The 18,411-nt window shown below is 41.2% G+C and overlaps 1 protein-coding gene across 3 annotated transcripts in view; it reads left to right on the top strand.

The window, feature by feature from the left end:
- Positions 1 to 14,349, top strand: part of ANGEL2 (angel homolog 2) — a 33,436-nt gene extending 19,087 nt beyond the window's left edge. Inside the window, exons 4-9 of one of the 3 annotated variants that reach the window (XM_045011883.1) lie at positions 1,325 to 1,394; positions 3,623 to 4,044; positions 7,196 to 7,322; positions 7,892 to 7,952; positions 10,017 to 10,180; positions 13,068 to 14,349. In XM_045011883.1, the coding sequence (XP_044867818.1) occupies positions 1,325 to 1,394; positions 3,623 to 4,044; positions 7,196 to 7,322; positions 7,892 to 7,952; positions 10,017 to 10,180; positions 13,068 to 13,222 (999 nt within the window). In that variant the 3' untranslated portion in view covers positions 13,223 to 14,349. The remainder of the gene's footprint in view (positions 1 to 1,324; positions 1,395 to 3,622; positions 4,045 to 7,195; positions 7,323 to 7,891; positions 7,953 to 10,016; positions 10,181 to 13,067) is intronic. The other 2 variants (XM_045011884.1, XM_045011885.1) reach the window with 2 other exon arrangements.
- The last annotated feature ends 4,062 nt before the right edge of the window (positions 14,350 to 18,411 follow it).

Raw genomic sequence — 18,411 nt, 5'->3', positions numbered from 1 at the left:
GGCATTCCAGGCAGCACAGTAAGGGGGCAGGGAGCAGGGGGGGTTGGATAGAGGGCAGGGGAGTTCAAGGTGGTGGTCGGGGGGGGAGGGTATAGATAGGAGTCAGGGTGGTCGGGGGGGGGGAACAAGGTTGAATGGGTGCAGGGACCCCGGGGGGGGGGGGGAGGGACAGTCAGGAAGGAGAGGGGTTGGATGGAGGGGCAGTTGGGGCAGGGGTTACGGGGGCAGTCAGGGAACAAGGAGAAGGGGTGGTTGGATGGGGCCATCAGGAATGAGAGGAGGGGTTGGATGGGGCGGTGGGGGTCCGAGGGTGGTCAGGGGACAGGGAGCAGGGGTGTGTGGATGGGGCAGAAGTCCCGGAGGGAGGGGCGGATAGGAGGTTGGGGTCAGCCCTTGACCCCCCTCCCTTAACCAGCCCTCCATACAATTTACAAAACCCAATGCAGCCCTCAGGCCAAAAAGTTTGCCCACCCCGGTCTACTCGGAAGCGCTACAGTGGCGCAGCTGTAGCCCTGTAAATGTAGACAAGCCCTTAGAGACCGAGTGGTACTTTCATAACAATGGGTGAGCAGTCTGGTGTTTTCCTCTTCCACCCCACCTCCCAGTTGTTCTCCAGCATTTAAGGTGCAGGTTGTTTTGCTACTCACCAGGTTTGGGGTGATGGGTGGTTATGAGCTGCTCTTTGTTCAGGACTTGAAAAATGCACTTGCTCTTGAGGAGTAGGAAGTTTTCCTGGGAGTCTCTCATCACCTGCAGAATCTAAACTTTTCTTTAAAAATAAATTTCTAGCCTTGTGGTAGTTAATCTCCCAAATGTGAGATGAGTGTAAACCTATGCAATGCTGTTTTAGGGAGTCTGTGGGCAGATATCTCCAGAGCCTCTGCTACTACTTAGAGCTTTGCAAGCTGATGTCATCAAAGCTTCTCACATGAGTAAAGTTACTCACGTGCATAAATGTTTACCAGAGTGGGGCTTAAGTGCTGATTTGTGTCCAAGTATAGGATTAGGACATCCCAGCCAAGCACCCAAACTTGAAAATTAAGCTTCTTGTCAACAGGGAGCTTTTTTATTCTTTGTCACTTAGTTATTTGGTAAATCTACATGATTAGACAGATCAGATTTTTGAATAAATAGAATGGGTATCAAATAGTATTTACACTAAGCAGTTTTTAAATAGAGAAATCTCTTGCATGATAGTTTTTACCTCTGTAAATAAAGTTACTAAAGCTTCAAGGAAAAACATAAATGCACTAGTTAATGAAGTGAAAGCTTTTGTTAATATGTTTGTTAATGTATTAAATTCAAATTGGAAAAACTCTTTTAGGTACTGTGTTTGCAAGAAGTACAAGAGGACCATTTTGGAATGGAGATCAAGCCGAGTTTGGAATATTTGGGTATGATGGAACACTTTTGTCCCACAGTTTATTACATTTTCCTTTTTTTATGTACTTATAAGAAATAATCTATGTGGAATGAAGAGAGAGGCATTTTTCATATGGCAAAAATTAGATAGGTGTTACTTTAAGACCTGCTCTTGCACTCTTTATTTTGGCAAACTCATTAATGCCTGAATTTTGCCTGCATATGAAGTGCAGAACTGGGCCCATAACTGCTTTCAAATGAATTTACTTAAGACCTGATCCTGTAAATTGCTGAGTGCCCTCAGCTTTCATTGGCTTCAGTGGGAAAGGAGGCCACTCATCATTTCACAAGAGATGCTTAAAACATGCAAGTCAGTCCCTTAAATTCTAGAGGGATGTAGATGTTGGATCTCAATTCTAGGTATAACTGAAGCTACAAATCAGAAACAGTCTTGTTGATTGGCTTCTAAATTCTATATTATGTATGCTTTAGCGTTTAGTGTAATCATTTATTTAAGCTGTTGTGTTCCCTGAAGTGGTTAATACACTCGTTCTTTCTTGATAATTTAAAGTATACTTTCACAAATAGTTATTTTTAATTGCTGTGGAAGATGTAGCGTTTCAGTCATAGATAAAATTGTAGAAAATACTTACCTTTTTGACAGTTACAGTTAATGGAAAATATTATAATCCCGAAATAATGTATCGGTATTGTTGAATATAAATGTCTTGCTCTGTATAAAAAGAACTTTCAAAAAAGCTTGTCATTCCTAAGATGCATTGGGAACAAGGCACTCTTAATTTATTGAGAAGGCACTGGAAGCTTATCTTGAGACCTTGCAGCTACTGTAAAGCAAATTTCAGAAAGTTGGGTGATTATCATAACATACTGTTTTAATATAAACTACTGAGTTTTTAAAGCTGTCAGACAATCATTTCTGACCTACAGAAATCTGTCAAGTACTGTTCTTAATAGGAATGTTTCACAAGTGAACCATTATTAAGCTACTCTGGTAGCACCCTGATTAAACTTTAAGCATCAATCATTTTACATTTGACTTGTCCTATGACACATGAGAAGCACCATGCTGAGTATCTTACATCATTAGTTTAGAAGTATATACACCGCAGACGATACTGGATTGGAATTATTGTTCAAATTAACTTCTCACATCCAAGTTTTTCTTTCTTTTCTGAGTTCCTTGGGTGCATGCTGTATAGCCTAAGAAATCTGTTTTTATTTGAACAAGTCACACTGAACATAGACATATCCGTAAAGGAGGTATGATACGGCTACATGTATTTTTTTCTCTTTCAGAGAATGCAAAAGTGAACTTTTTTTCCCTCCCAGAAAACAAAAGTGCTATTCAGGGCCTGAAATTTGAATGTGGGTTGTTGAGCTATAAAGCTTGCCCTCTTGGGATGGCAGTACAGTACTAGATTGAAACAACTCTTATTTTGAAAGATGAAGATCATGGGCCTGATGCTCACTTAGGCCTGGGCTACACTAGCGGGGGGGTTCGAACTAAGATATGCAACTTCAGCTAGGAAGTATCTTAGGTCGACTTACCTGGCCGTCCTTATGGCGGCGAGTCGACTGCCGCGGTGCCCCCGTCGACTCTGCTTACTCCTCCTGCCAAGGTGGAGTACGGGTGTCGATTAGCAGATCGATTTATCGCTTCCAGACGAGACGCGATAAATCGATCCCCGATACATCGAACACTACCCACCGAACCGGCGGGTATTATAGACCTACCCTTACACTTTAGTCCCTTTACACTGCTCAGTCAGTGTACAGAGCAGTGTAAACAGCTCTTTAGGCAAATGAGTATCAGGCCCTGTGTTAACATGTGCACTCGGAGAGTGATTCACTTTTTTCCCCCTCTCAGCAGCCATTAAAGTAAAAGGAGATTTATTGGTAAGAATATGTATTGGGAGGCACATTTTTAGTAAGTCATTTATAAAGACTATTTTCTCTTTACATATGTATTTAATTATGCAAAACAGCTTCCATTATAATCCCCCCATTTTCAGATGCTTACATTCTTTTTGATGATTAGTTTTCAGACAGAGACCAAATATGGCACATTTCAGTCCAAAAGGTGAAGATCTCAAAGTTAGGAACATTTGAAAGTGGGTACAGTGGAAACTTTTTACAGCCTCGACTATAGCAGGCTCAGGTATTGACTACTATGGAAAAACAATAGCATGAGCTATGTTCTTGGGTTTTTTCGTTAATGATTCACATTTCTTTCATACAGGTTATCATTGTGAATATAAAATGAGGACAGGAAGGAAACCTGATGGCTGTGCTATTTGTTTCAAAATTTCCAAATTTAATCTTCTCTCTTCAAACCCAGTGGAATTTTTCCGCCATGATATTCCACTCTTGGACAGAGACAATGTTGGACTAGTGTTGCTTCTGCAGCCCAGATTTCACTGTAAAGCTACTGCTGCAGTCTGTATAGCCAACACGCATCTGCTGTATAATCCAAGGCGAGGGGACATTAAACTGACCCAACTGGCGATGTTACTGGCAGAGATTGCCAGCGTTGCCCATCAGAAAGATGGTAGATTCTGTCCTATTATCATTTGTGGTGACTTCAACTCTGTTCCTGGTTCTCCACTGTACAGTTTTATAAAGGAAGGAAAGCTGAATTATGAAGGACTACCTATAGGAAAGGTAGGTGTTTGTTTCATCTCATGTAAGAATTAATGCTGGTGGAAAAGGAATATTTTATGGAGTGACAATGGCCACCTGTCACGGTGTGCACCACTCACCGCTTATCTGGTGCCTCTTCTGATCAGTTGTGGGATTAGCTCTCAAGATCGTCACCCCTTCTTGTGGTCACATGCAACCACATTGTCTCTCTCAGGTCTGCAGCTCCTCTCGTCGCTGGAACTGCAGTGTCTTCATAATGCAACCCTCCGGCTAGGTCACTCAGCATTTCCCCTTTCAGGATACAGTCCTTCAATTCTCTGTCACCCCCACAGTCTCTGCCATGCCCTTAGTGACTGGTAGGGGAACCCAAGCTCATTCACTACTACAAGTTCCAGTCCAGGGACTCTACACACAGCAGTTCTGGGCTTTCCTCTCACTGCTCCTTCCCTGGACTGCTTCCTACAGTTCCTAGTTCCCCATCTTGCCCTGGGTATAACAGCGCCAAACCCTTTTCCCAGCAGCAGCCCCTGTCTGTTGCAAGCTTCCTGGCTTTGAACCTGCTTGCAAACAATTCCTTACCCCTGGCTTTCCTTCCAGGTGCAGCCTGTAGAATTAATAGGCCTACCTGACCACCTTAACCCTTTCCAGTTCTATGTGGAGTTGAGTTTCCATTAGAAGCCCGATTTTTGACCTCCACTCTAAATTTAATCTACAAACAAAGGAAAGTCTGCCACAGAATTGCTATGCTAGGTCTGAGGCTGGCTCAGTGTTTTGTTTCAGAAGTGCAACTTTAACTCCTAATTTGCTGACTCTAATGTTTTAAAACATATAAACAACTGTTCTTGAAAGTGGTATATGTTCAGTTACAGATATGTATCTGGACCTTACCTCTGGCTTAATTTAGGTCTTGTCTTCATGTACACCACAGCTTTAGTGAAGACTCTCCTATGCCAATGGAAGAGCTTCTCCCATTGGCGTAGTTAACCCACCTCCCCAAAAAGCTGGAACTATGTTGGCGGGAGAAGCTCTCCCATTGACATAGTGCTGTCTACATGGGAGGTAGGTCAGTAAAACTATCACTCGGGTGTGGATTTTTTACACCCCTGAGTGACGTAGTTATACTGATATAGGTCTGTAGTGTAGATCTGGCCCATTTTTGTGGGAACACTTTAAATGCCAAGTCTAGCACTTGCCAGGTGTTCCTTTTCTTTTGTAAGGGGTAATTTTTCCCCCAAAAGAATTGTATTTAAGTATTAAGGTAGTCCTTTTACAACTGGCAATACAATAGGGCCTATGTTATCAGTCAGGCTAAGACCAAACTTCCCTTTTCATTAACTTGGCTGAAATGTCCATAAAACATGTTCTACTGACACAGTAAAATACTGTTCCACCTTGCGTCATTATCATTTTTTTTTTGTGTGGAAGGAGATTTAATCATGGACCTTCTGATCCTTTTCAAAAGGATTATTCTCGCATTATGGATGAGCCAGGGCTGTATTGGTTAGCGTAAGTGTAAAGTCAAAGTTATGATTGCTGGGTGACCAAAGTAGAAGTCATGTTTGAGTGTGGCACCACATTCTAAGATATTTTATGTGAGTTTAGTGTGAAGATAGCATTCAACATATCACAAATAGCTATTTAATTTGAAGTGACTAAAGCATTTACACTAGGGAAATGTGAATTTTCCATTATTGGTGTTAACTGCCCATCAGCTGCCAACCCCATTTTCAGCCCCCTTTTGATTTTCTCCCAGAAGAATAAATGCCCCGTTGTTAAAAGCAATGTCAGCAGTCAGTGAACTGTTTATACTAGAGCTTCTAATGTTGCTAACGAGGTCATCGTATTCTCTCGGCTAAGTCTTGCAAGAACTATTTTACAAAATAGGATTGTTGTAAAGATTGTTGTAAAGCGAGAGCAAGTTGCATATAAAGAATATCATGGTTTAGCAGAGAAAGCTCTGAAGAGTTGCTACAAAAGGCATGTTTGTAAGGCCTGTATAGAAGAGTGGACTCACTGCAAGTGTGCCCCCTTGTGGCTGGGTGTGGCATAACATCTTTGCCTTTTCTAGCATCCCTTGCTGATGGTTTTCCAGTCCTTTAGCGGTCTCTCTCTTCTCACCTTTTAGCCCTCCAGCTAGGTCACATTTTAGTTCCGGGCTCCTTTCATGGTAACAAAGACCCACAAACAAAAGTCCAACAAATCACTTCAAGGACTCTGGCCTCTGACTCAGGGTCCATTGGCCCTTACCCCCATCTCTCCAGGGTCTGAATTGCCCTGATCCCCTTACTTCCGGGGGCTTCACACCACTTTTCCAGTGGGTGGTATGGGAATGCAGGCCCACTCTCTATGCTGGGTTCCAGTCCAGAGAACCTAGGACGAGCAGCCAAGGTCTGCTCTGTCAGACTCGTTGCCACCACCTCTCTGGACTCCTTTGTATCATTAGTCTTTTCTTAAGCCTTTTTCTCCAGGCCCTTTCTGGGTTTTTTGCAAGAACCAACACCTCCCAGAAGGTCTCCCTAGAGATCTGGTTTGTATCCCTGCGTCAGGGTCAGCCAAAGGAGCTTGCTCCAGACTTGTGTCTTCCAGATTTCTCCCACTTTGTAGTGCCCCGAGTGTGACAGCAGAGTTCTTGCCTTTCTCCCTGGAGCCCCTCAATGTCCAGTCTAAATGATTTACTTGTCACAGCCTCTTGCACTTAACTGCCTCTAGTATCCTGCTGGCTCAAGACAACCTGCCTCTGGCTCTAGGCTTCACTGCCCCGGCCTCCCAATCTTCCTCCTGGCTTGAGGCCCTCCAGTTTTGGCTCTAGGCCTCCCAGACTTCTCAGCCTTTAGCCAAGAGAGGAAACACCCTCTATGCCTCACCTGGGTATCCCCCATTGCCTTCCTTCCACTGCCCCGTGCTCCTTCCTTTCTGAAGATCCAGCTCCTCCCAGTCTGTTCGATCACCAGTTATACCTTATGGCCTAATTGGGCTTAACTGTCTACTGGTTACCCTGGCTTCAGACACTCCATCACAGCATGGATAAGAAAAGTGAACTCTTTAGCAGTATGTCTTTTGTTAATTGGACCACAGTTGATTTAAAAAAAATAGTTTTTTAAATTAAAATTTTGCACAGGTATCTTGTGAACTAAATCAGATTCTGTTTGAAACAATCGTATATCTTTTCTAGGTGTCTGGGCAAGAACAGTTTCCTAGAGGACAAAGGATCCTAACTATTCCAATTTGGCCCCCAAGTCTAGGCATTTCACAGAGCTGTGTGTATGAGATACGACAGCAGCAACAAGAAGAAAACACAGGTCAGTTTCTGAACAGGTAAACTTAGTGGTTCTATGAAAACATCATCCAGATTTACTGTTGAAGACCAGATATTTTTTCATTTAAAAAAATGGGCCCCAGTCTTACAAACATGAGCTCAGTGGGACTACTCAGAGATAAAGTTTTTCACCATCCTAGGCATTTGCAGGCTTAGGCCTTAGAAAAATAAATTCCTTTGAGATTAACATGCAGTAGGTGACTTGAAATATTAGAACCATTATTGTTGGATATTTTTAAAACCTTCCATCTAAATCTACTTTTTGTCTTTATATTAAAGGTTAAACATACCATTTCAAATTAGAAAGCAATTCAGATGAGCTGAATGTATGTTTCTAAGTAAAATTTTCTGGAAAGGTACAGATTTGTTTGAAGGGGCTCTAATGAAACTGGGCAATTCAATCCAGTTTTTATTAATTTGATCTTTCCCATCAAAAGAAAAATAAATAACATTTGAAGATGTTGTCCTAGGCTACTTTTCCTATAGTTTTTCTCCAATGGTCTTAATGATCTCATTTAAAACGTAGATTAGAAATTCTCTTTATTTTTGTAGGTGGAGAGAAAAAAGAAGCGGAACTGGAGCACACAGAAGAGATCGTAATAGCAGCTGAAAAGTAAGTCTTAGAAAATCTGAGAAGGCTGTTTGGTGGCTCCTATTTAAAAAAAAAAAAAAAAAAAAAAAGGCAAAACTAAAACCTTGAGCATATATGGTATGATTTCAAATTAGATAACTGATAAAACTGTAAGTGGTCTTCTAATTGGGTTTTGTATCTGCCTGTGTAGGTTGTTAAAATATACATATTTACATGTACATTATCTAATAAAACATCCCCCCCCCCCAAAAAGACATTTTCAAAAATAGACATCACCACACCTAAACACTCATCTTCTCAAGTAAAAGTCTCAAAAATTGAGTCAGTGCAGTTTTCAGAACTAATGTAATGTTTCCTCTGACATTTCACAACTATGTTCTGGTGAGTTAGTTCCTGCACCCTTGAATTGTTGGAGCAGCTAGAGGATGTGAATAAAAATAAACTAAAATTAAATTGTATATTTCATCATTCTTATACTGGTGGTCTTACTTTCAGCAACTATACTAGTTCAAAAGCATGACTGCCTATTGTTCTCAAAAGTAATAATTGGAGAACAGAACCCAGAAAAATTTGGATTAGGATAACTATACAAAAGGGCAAAAAATCATCTTTCATTTAAAAGTGAAAGAAAAGATAACCACAGATGGGAAAGGATTAGAATTATATATTGTAAAGGACCATTTCTATATGGGGCAACTGATGCATGTTATTCCAAACTAAGGAGCTGAGGTTAAGGAAATATCAAGACTGACTACAGGGCAAGTTCCATCTCTCCTCATTAAACAATACTTTTGACATCTGTTTACTTTTGGATATAAACAGCACTCTTTGTTTTATAGTGATGTAGCAAAGCCATAGAATTTGAGGCCAGCTGCAGAAATCTGTTTATAAGTGGCAGCTCTATCGAGCTGCTTAAATTCTCATATTTCCTCTCATTTTGATCATTTTGGAGATGCTGGTTTCTAAATGTTAATAAGTATCCTTATTGGGGAAACAAAACTGTGGTAACAAAGAGGAGATAGCTCAAACTGGATAGAACAGGAAAAAGTTTAATTATTTAAAAAACCCTCCTCCCCAAGAATTCCATATTGGACAGGCGTGGAGACAGGTACTTTCTCTTTTTAGACTCATAACTAAGTTTTTTTTTAAAATAAAAAGCCTAAAAGCTTTTAAAGATTTAATATGAAAACTGCTAGTCAGACCCAAAAGTTTACTTAAAAATCAAGAGGTGGCATCCAGTTTAGAATGGCATGGAAGGACATGTGGTTGGTGTCAGGAGGAAGGAAGAATACAGTAATTACATGGGTGGAAGAGCTAATCAAGATAAATCACTTAACCAAAGGTCTGGCCTACATTACAAATTTAGGTTGACTTAACTACATCATTCAGGGCTGTGAAAAATTTCTCTCCCTGTGCAATGTAATTAAGCCATCCTCAGTCATGGTCGATGGAGGAATTCTTTCATTAATTAGCTACTGCGTCTTGCTGAGATGGATTACTACAGTAATGGAATAACCCCTTCCAGCTACACTACAGCAATACAGCTGTGCTGCTGTGCCATTTCTAGTGTAGACTGACCCTAAATCTCTTTGAAAGTCAATGGGATAGGATCCTAAGTGTTAAATCACTTGAAAATCGGACTTAGGCCATGTTTACGCTACCACTTATGTCGGCAACACTTATGTCACTTGGTGTGAAAAAACAGACCCCTGGTCGACATACGTTTTTTACTGGCAAAAGCTCTTGTGTGCACAGCGCTATGTCAGCGGGAGACCTCTCTCCTGTTGGCATAGAGCAGCTACATGAGCGATCTTATAGCGGTGCAGCTGTGCCACCCACCATAAGTTTCCTAGTGTAGACATGGACTCCTTTGAAAATTGTACCTTAGATCCCTGCTCCAAGAAGTTAACAAGATGCAAAACATGAGAAAGTTACTTAGCACATTCGGAGGGCGTTAAAAATAAAGACTCTGTTTATGCAGCTTATTTGTTTTGCCATAATAACTAAATAAATGTGTTTTATTAATGACTAAGTCTTTTAGTTAGTAGCGATAATGAAGTAAAATACTTGTGTAATTCTGTTTAGGTTTCCTTCAAAATTACAACACCACTTTAGATTATCTTCAGTCTATTCTCATTACTTACCTGAAAGTGGGGTTCCAGAAGTAACAACTTGTCACTCCAGAAGTGCTGTCACTGTGGATTACATTTTCTATTCTGCAGCAAAGGATGATAGTGCTGCTCAGCCAGGTAAAGAAGCTGAATTCAAGCACTAAAGTTCTCTTAAAGAATATCTCCCTGCTGAATGATAAAGTTCAGAACTTAGCCTAAAAGGAGGCATATTGGTAAATTTCACAGATCTCAAGTACACAAAAGATACTAACCTCAGTGATTTACGGGTGCCCAAACATTTTGAACATGTGAACTGTTCCCTCACAGATTAAGGCTACAATCTTAACTCTTCCTGTCCTTTATTTTCTCCATTACTGATTCATGTTAGCTTGTTGCTTGCTGGGATCATTGTAGTACATAGGGAACGTCCTCTGTAGAACACTGCAGTGGCCTGCACCATTTCTTTTACCAAACACTTGGACATTTATGTGGTCATCATTGTCTCCTTGACTACAAGATTCAAGGAGTTGAGGAATCCTGATGAGCATTAATTAAAGAAGTAAATACCAAGGTACTATCACTATCATTCAGTAACCTATGTGAGCTTAGTGACTAGACCAGTGATATGATTGGTTCACGTTTTCAAGAATATGATGAACAGAGATTTCAGATGCGTTCGAGATGAGATATGACAACTTCTGCATGAGTGGTCATGTTTAAAATTACCTTGGAGCAGCATTAGTGTTTGTCTCAAGAGATGACGTACATGGTTTTGAGATCTCTTGGTATGAGGTGAAAAATCACAATGGAGCACTGCATTTGAGTGTGTGTACCTGTGCTGCAATTTTGTGGTTGCAGTTGCAGCTAAAACTCACCAGATGGTGCAAGGAAGACATAACACATTTGGGTGGGTGCTTCATTGGTAACGTTTAAATGTCAAGAACGGGTAATGTACCACTTACTGTATTTGTGGCCTTGTTGTGGGTTCCCTGAGAGATTTCCATGTTTTACAATTGGCCATCTGCTTTGCTTCATCCTACATCATCATACAGGATAATGAGCCTTTTCTATTGCTTGAAATCCTTTTAGTTTTCACAAAAAACAGTACAGCCTGGCCAGCTGAATCATTCTAGGGGTAAATCCCAGAACAGGGAGACCTGCGTTCCACTCCTACCTTAAGCACAGTCTTCCGGTGTGGCCTTTTCAAATTGCTTAACCATCTGTGCCTCAGTTTTCTATACACTACCAAATGTAAAAGGAAAAATGCAATAAAATTAATCTAGCTTCAAGGACTTGGTTTTGCAATGTGCCATGTGCCCTCAACTGCCCCTGACTTCAGTGTGAGTTAAGGATACTCAGCACCTTGCAAGACTGAGCCCTAAACACCTAGAATGTATATACACCTCTACCCTGATATAACATGGTCGTGGGGAGCCAAAAATCCCTACCGCATTATAGGTGAAGTGTCATTATATCGGGGTAGCGGTGGCAGGGCTGCAGCGGTGATTTAAAGAACCCAGGGCTCCGGCCGTGGGGAGCCCCAGGTCCTTTAAATTGCCGGCGGAGCCCCGCTGCTGCAGCCACGGGGTGGCAGTGATTTAAAGGGCCCAGGGCTCCCCACAGCAGCCGGCGCCCCGGGCCCTTTAAAGCGCCGGCGAACCCTGCTGCCGCAGCCCTGGGGTAGCGGCAGCAGGGCTCCGGCGGTGATTTAACGAGTTCTGGGCTTTGGCTGCTGCGGGGAGCCCGGGCTCTTTAAATCGCTGCACGAGCCCCGCTGCCGCAGCCCCGGGGTAGGAGCGGCAGGGCTCCAGCAGTGACTTAAAGGGCCCAGGGCTCCCCACAGCAGCTGGAGCCCCAGACCCTTTAAAGCGCCGCCAGAGCCCCGCTGCTACCACGCTATATGCGAACCCGTGTTGTATCAGGTTGCGTTATAGCAGGGTAGAAGTGTATTTTGGTAGTGCCATTGCATGCCCTAATTAAGTTTGTATTCAGCTTTGTTCTGAAAACGGGAGTTCAAGCTCTTTGTTTTATATGAAAAACAGTGTATCTGCCGCAAACTTTCAGCATATAATCTGAGTAAAACTTGAATTTTCTGAGCAGTTTCAAGGAAATCGGTTAATTAGTTTCCAAGTACTAATAAATTAAAAATTGGCCTAATAAAGAGTTCACATTTTAAGTCTCGTAATGTTTTGGGCCTTGTTAGCTTATAAACTACAGGTTGTAGAAAGTCTAGACTTTGTACATAGTAAGTTTGGGAGTGGAGGGGTCTCTGGAGCGAGGTCATTTTATTAATTAACCAAAAAAATGGGTTTTACTGCATAGTTGTTGCTTTATTCTATGCTTAGTTGAGGGAAATAAGTTTGAGACCCAGCTTTTGGTTCTTTGTAGCCCAGGAGTTCTGTGGTACTGTTCAGACAGTTCAGGAGCACTCCTGAACCAGCTGAATAGTTTCATCTATGAAGATCAGGATCTTTGCCACAGCAACTGTAGCTTTGAAGACCAGGATGTGTGTGAAAAGTTCAACTTGTTCAGGATCTGTGCTGAAGTGACTAGGCTTGTCTTCAATGCAGTCATAGTTGCTAGCTTGTTAGAGCTCTGCAAAGCCATTCAGCTGCTTGAAGAGTGAAGTTCCTGAACCAGCTGAGTAGTTTCATGGAGACCAAAAGTAGCTGCTGACTTGTTGAAGACAAGGAGTTCTGTGAAACTGTTCAGCTGTGAAGGTCTTCAACTATCTGCTTTTCATGGACAAAGCAACAGCCACTGTGTCAAAGGTCTTGTTTGTTTATGTATAGAAGGATCTCAACTCTCACACAACATAGTGGATATAATCAGCTGTGAAGTGATTTTGTGCAAATTTGTGTATAGCATCATTGTGACCAAAGCATTGTATTAAGACATCACAAGCCACTCCTCCCAGGTTGGAGTCCTCCTTCCAGGTATAAGGTGGGTGTGGGTGTGTATGATTTGGCTCACAACTATGTGTTTTCTGCACATATGGTACTTTTCTTCTTTTCTTTTTATGTAGGAGTTGAAGATACTTTTGATGGAGGTCTGAAGCTTCTTGGTAGATTATCACTTTTAACAGAGCAAGATCTGTGGACAGTTAATGGTCTTCCCAATGAACATAACTCTTCTGATCACCTTTCCTTACTAGCTCAGTTCAGGCTTATTGAAGAATAATTCCCAAATTATTTTTATACCTGCACTTTCCTTCACCACCTCTTCTTCCTGTAATTTTTTTAATTCAAGGACTGTCAGACTGGTTAAATTAAGTTCGCCTGCATGCTGAATTTTTAGTGTTGTGTAAAGTAGAGTTTTTAAAGAGATTTCTTTGTAAAGTTGCTTAAATTACTTTGTGGAGTCATTAAGACAAAAAGAAATGAGTTTACATTAGCTTCCTCTTTTTGATAATGGAAAATGTCTGTGCCATAGTCTGAAAATGGCATTATTTTTAAAAAAGATGTTTTTATTGTAAATCATAGTAAAATGGGTGATGGTTCTTAAGTACAGTGTACTTCTCTCAATCCTTCAAGCAAAAGATTGTGTTTGCAGCAAGTTTCATAATGAACTCAAAGTAGATTTCTATGTAGTTTCAAGTGTATTCTATTTCAAGTTGCTTTTGTTGCCCTTCCCAAATATCTAAATATTGGGCACAATCTTGGAGTCCCTCAGCAGGAATTTAGCTAATGCCAGGGCAGCAGGATTGAGCCTATTCTTGCAGTGTAGTAATTAGTTATGTTCTAAAAAATGATTGTATAATGGTTAATCTTACAAGAGTACAACATGTTTTGCTGATGTGCAGAAGCTTTAAAAAGAATCTGAAATGAAACCAAATAGGCAATTTGTGGTATCTGAACACACAGCGGTAAAGCACAGGTAGATCTGAAGGAGCTTTCATGTTTGAACACTGTGTGTGTTTGTTTGAAACAGACTTATCTGGGAGTCAGACCTTTTGAGGTTTTGGAAGTGTTTATGGAATAGATGAGGCTGTTTTTCATGTATTCATCATTTAAATATTGTAACATTACTACAGCTCCAGAATAGTCAGTATTTAAAGATTCCCTCATGTTCAGTTTCATAATACACCATGACACAGCACACCCTGCAAAACACCTAGGATTTACAGATGAAACTTTAATGTGCTACTGCATTAACAAACTTCTTGGCTGAGGGGAGGAGAAACAGAAATTCTTGTGACTTAAATTATATATGGATCTGTGTGTGATTGAGTTAACTAGGGGGAAGGGATAGCTCAGTGGTTTGAGCATTGGCCTGCTAAACCCAGGGTTGTGAGTTCAATCCTTGAGGGGGCCACTTAGAGATCTGGGGCAAAAATTGGTCCTGCTAGTGAAGGCAGGGGGCTGGACTCAATGACCTTTTGAGGTCCCTTCCAGTTCTAGGAGATTGGTATAGCTCCAATTATTATTACTTTATTACCTAGAAGTATAATTTCTAAATAGAGTTGCTGTCACTAGTGTGCTGCTAGAAAAACTGAAACTTGTACTTGATGATATTCCAATAAGCACCTGAATTCAGAAACCTTTCTTTATATTCAGTCCACTTTCATGTCCCATTTTCTATATTTTAATTTTAACTTTCATTTTACTATTTTAATTACAGAATAACCATCTTCTTGATTGTCACTTTATATTCTAAGACTTAAGCTAAACATTATTTCAGAGGAATGTGGGGCCAATGACAGTCCAATTGATTGAATTCATAATTCAGACTTAATGTTTTGGGGTGACTGGAGTTTTGGTTCTCCTTGAATGGTTTTTCTCTGATCTTTGCTAACTAGATTGTGACATAAGGATCCATCTGCACGGTAAGCTGATCTGTCTGGCTCTGTAGCCATTCATTCAGTTAATGCTGAAAAACAAATGCTAGCTATTTTATTCAAAAATAGTCAGATACTTCTTGGCATACCCAATTTTATGTGGGTTAGGGTCAAGCCTCTAAGATCTGGAACCAGTAAATGCAGCCATTTGCCTGATAGCATCGCTGCATAACTTAACTATTTTTGTGAAGATGCCACAAATATCTGGCACCAGATAAATCTGAAAAGGCCATCTTCTCAGCTTGTTGTGCAAGTGCTGCATGTGGGTGATCTGTATAGGAGCAAGGGTAGATAGCAGAAAGGGTTGAAGCACTGTCACTGTAGGAGAAAGAGATTGCTGCTGTCTGGGACTTCTATCCCCTCTATGCTCTGGAGGGGCAACAGGACCCCTGATGGCACCTGATTTTTCCTGCAAACATTCCCAGTTCTGGTCTCCCATGTTTAAGAAGGATAAATACAAACTGGAACAGGTTCAGAGACGGACTACTAGGATAATCCGAGGAATGGAAAATCTGTCTTATGAAAGGAGACTCAAAGAGCTTGGCTTGTTTAGCCTAACCAAAAGAAGGTTGAGGGGGGATATGATTGCTCTTTATAAACATATCAGAGGGATAAATATTAGGGAGAGAGGAATTATTTAAGCTTAATACCAATGTGGACACAAGAACAAATGGATATAAACTGGACACTAGGAAGACTTGAAATTAGACTAATGTTTCTAACCATTAGAGGAGTGAAGTTCTGGAACAGCCTTCCAAGGGGAGTAATGGGGGCAAAAGACATATCTGGCTTTAAGACTAAGCTTGACAAGTTTATGGAGGGGATGGTATGATGGGATAGCCTAATTTTGGCAATTGATCTTTGATTATCAGCAGGTAAGTATGCCCAGTAGTCTGTGATGGGATGTTAGATGGGATGGGATCTGAGTTACTACAGAGAATTCTTTCCTGGGTGCTGGCTGGTGAGTCTTGCCCACATGCTCAGGGTTTAACTGATCGCCATATTTGGGGTTGGGAAGGGATTTTCCTCCAGGGCAGATTGGCAGAGGCCCTGGAGGTTCTTTTCCTTCCTCTGCAGCATGGGTCACTTGCTGGAGGATTCTCTGCAGCTTGAGGTCTTCAAAACACAATTTGAGGACTTCAGTAACTCAGACATAGGTTAGGGGTTTGTTATAGAAGTGGATGGGTGAGATTCTGTGGCCTGCATTGTGCAGGAGGTCAGACTAGATCATAATGGTCCCTTCTGACCTTAAAGTCTATGAGTCTATGTTGTCTTCCAAGGCACTCATTCAGCTCCTTCTTCCATTGCCTTTCCCATAACCACTGCAGCTCTTAAATTGGAGTTATTAGATTATTATATAATCAACATTGACAGTAATTCCCACTTTGTTTCAGTGGGTCTAATATGCTCCATAATGCATGAGAAAAGAGAGAGCCTAGCACTAAGCTTATTGGTTGTTCTGCCTGGTTCATTATCTGACCTAGTGTGTTCAGAGTCAGATTTTTAGGGAGTTTTTTGTCCTTGCTTGTTACCCTCATTTTTTTTCTTCTTTTGCTGCTAGGACAGATTAAGGGGGATTAGTAAACAGTGAATTTATAGTGCTTGGAGATAGTAGTAGAGGTGGTACATGGAATATCACACAAGCACATATTAGAACACATGTATAAACCTCATGTGTTCGGGTATTGAACTCCATACACTTGTACTCTGATTCATGGTGGAGTCTTTCCTGTATTTTTTTTTTATAAAGGTGGCTATGGGTAGAATTTGATAAAATTCCCTGTTTTTAAAATGGTTCAGCTGTGGGGTTTAAAGAACACTGGGAAAGTTTCCAGCTTTATAGAATTGAAGTGAGGAAAGGGAGCAAGGCCCTTTTTACTCTTCATGTACTAGTGCTAGAGTTTCTGGCAAACAGCTGACTCGACCTTGCACACTGTTTAACAGTGGTGCTAAGTACGCTACAGCTACTTGAATATCCTTTACATAAAGACAATTGAAACATTTTCACTAAAAATGTTTGCTGCCTAAGGGAAACTAAAGATTTCCACTGAAGCCGGAGGTCTGTCAGGGTGTCAGCTTTTATTTATCTACAAGTCATATGATAAAGCTAAATCAATTTAAGTTGTAATTATTTTAATAAGGATGTTGTAATAAAAACATGATCTTCCTAACACCCATACAAGATGATGGGGTTGCAAATAGAGGCTGTTCCCCCAATTAAGTGAGACGGGCAGACTTTGACATTTAGGCTATATACCACCTATCCTGTAACATAAGTTTTCAACTGTCACACCTGTCCCACACTTATTGAGCTGGAACAATTTGTGCTAAGCCACTGCTCAGGCTCAGCTAGTGGCAGAATTCTTGCATTTTAATGGCTGAAAATAAGAGGCATGAAAAACAAGAGCTACCTTATCACTGACAAGCCCTAGCCTATTTGTAGAGCAACACTGCTCCTCCCCATACAATTTTAGCAATGCGTTGCAACTCACCACTAACCCATCACATCACCACACACAACATTAGGCTGCTGCATAACAAGCTGGGATGATGTTGATACAATATCTTTCTCCCAACTCCTGCCTTCATAGGGGAAGGGCAGGCTAAGATCTCGTTTTCTTCTGCCAGTGAGTGGCTTCGAGTTCTTCCCAAGGGCCTGTTCTTTTTGAACCCTCCACTTGTGGCTTTGTAACAGGCAGTGCTGATACAAGCCAAGGCCCTAGCTGTACTGAAACATTTTCAGGTTTTGGTACACTCCATACACATACTTGTCAGCACCAGCTCCCATACTGCTGTAATCCATACCAACCTCTTAGTTCATACAAGGGATTATAGACCAGACAAACTTAAACAGAAAATAGTTCAAAGGAAAAAAAGTTCATGCTGAAAAATTGAGTTTCCTCCTCCATACCACCTCCCTGCCCTACAAAGCATAATCTTGGTTTGGTAGAAAGAGGACTTTTTTCTTCTATCCCTACAGGATAGTTCATTCCTTGGCTTGGCTCCACTATGTACAGTGCTAGTCTGTATCTGCTCACAGTTTTGAAAGATGTTATTGTTTGTTTACCAATTTAAAAAGCCAGACACTTCAGAAAGTAAAAGCTTAGCCTAGTCTTTATCTGACAGATAGCTATTTGGTGCTGCTAGAACTGCAGTGTACATACATGCAGGCTGTATCAAGGAAGGCTTGTTATATCTTAACAGCCAGTTAACCAAAGGTGTTGAAGGAAGATACCTGCCTGCCTCAAGGACATTCCCTTTTTCCCTCCTGCCCAGATTTAAACCAACAAAGCCAATAATACTGTTCTGCTTCATTAGCACATATTAGCAAAGAACCTGAATTACTTCCTTCCCTCTTCAAGAGACAACCCTTGTCTGATGACAGTGCTTTAGGGATAGAGCAGAGACTTTACTGTCAGAGCAAAGCAGCAGCAGCTGTTCACGGGGAGATATAGCATTTGGTACTCATGAAAGATGTTGAGTGAGTGGTGGCTATTGTTCCAGAGAGATTGCAAGCCAATGATACTGTCTC

The sequence above is a fragment of the Mauremys mutica genome, chromosome 3, assembly GCF_020497125.1.
Source record: "Mauremys mutica isolate MM-2020 ecotype Southern chromosome 3, ASM2049712v1, whole genome shotgun sequence".
Taxonomy (NCBI): domain Eukaryota; kingdom Metazoa; phylum Chordata; order Testudines; family Geoemydidae; genus Mauremys; species Mauremys mutica.
Note: the sequence above shows the minus strand (reverse complement) of the source record. Positions and strands in the feature narration are given on the sequence as shown.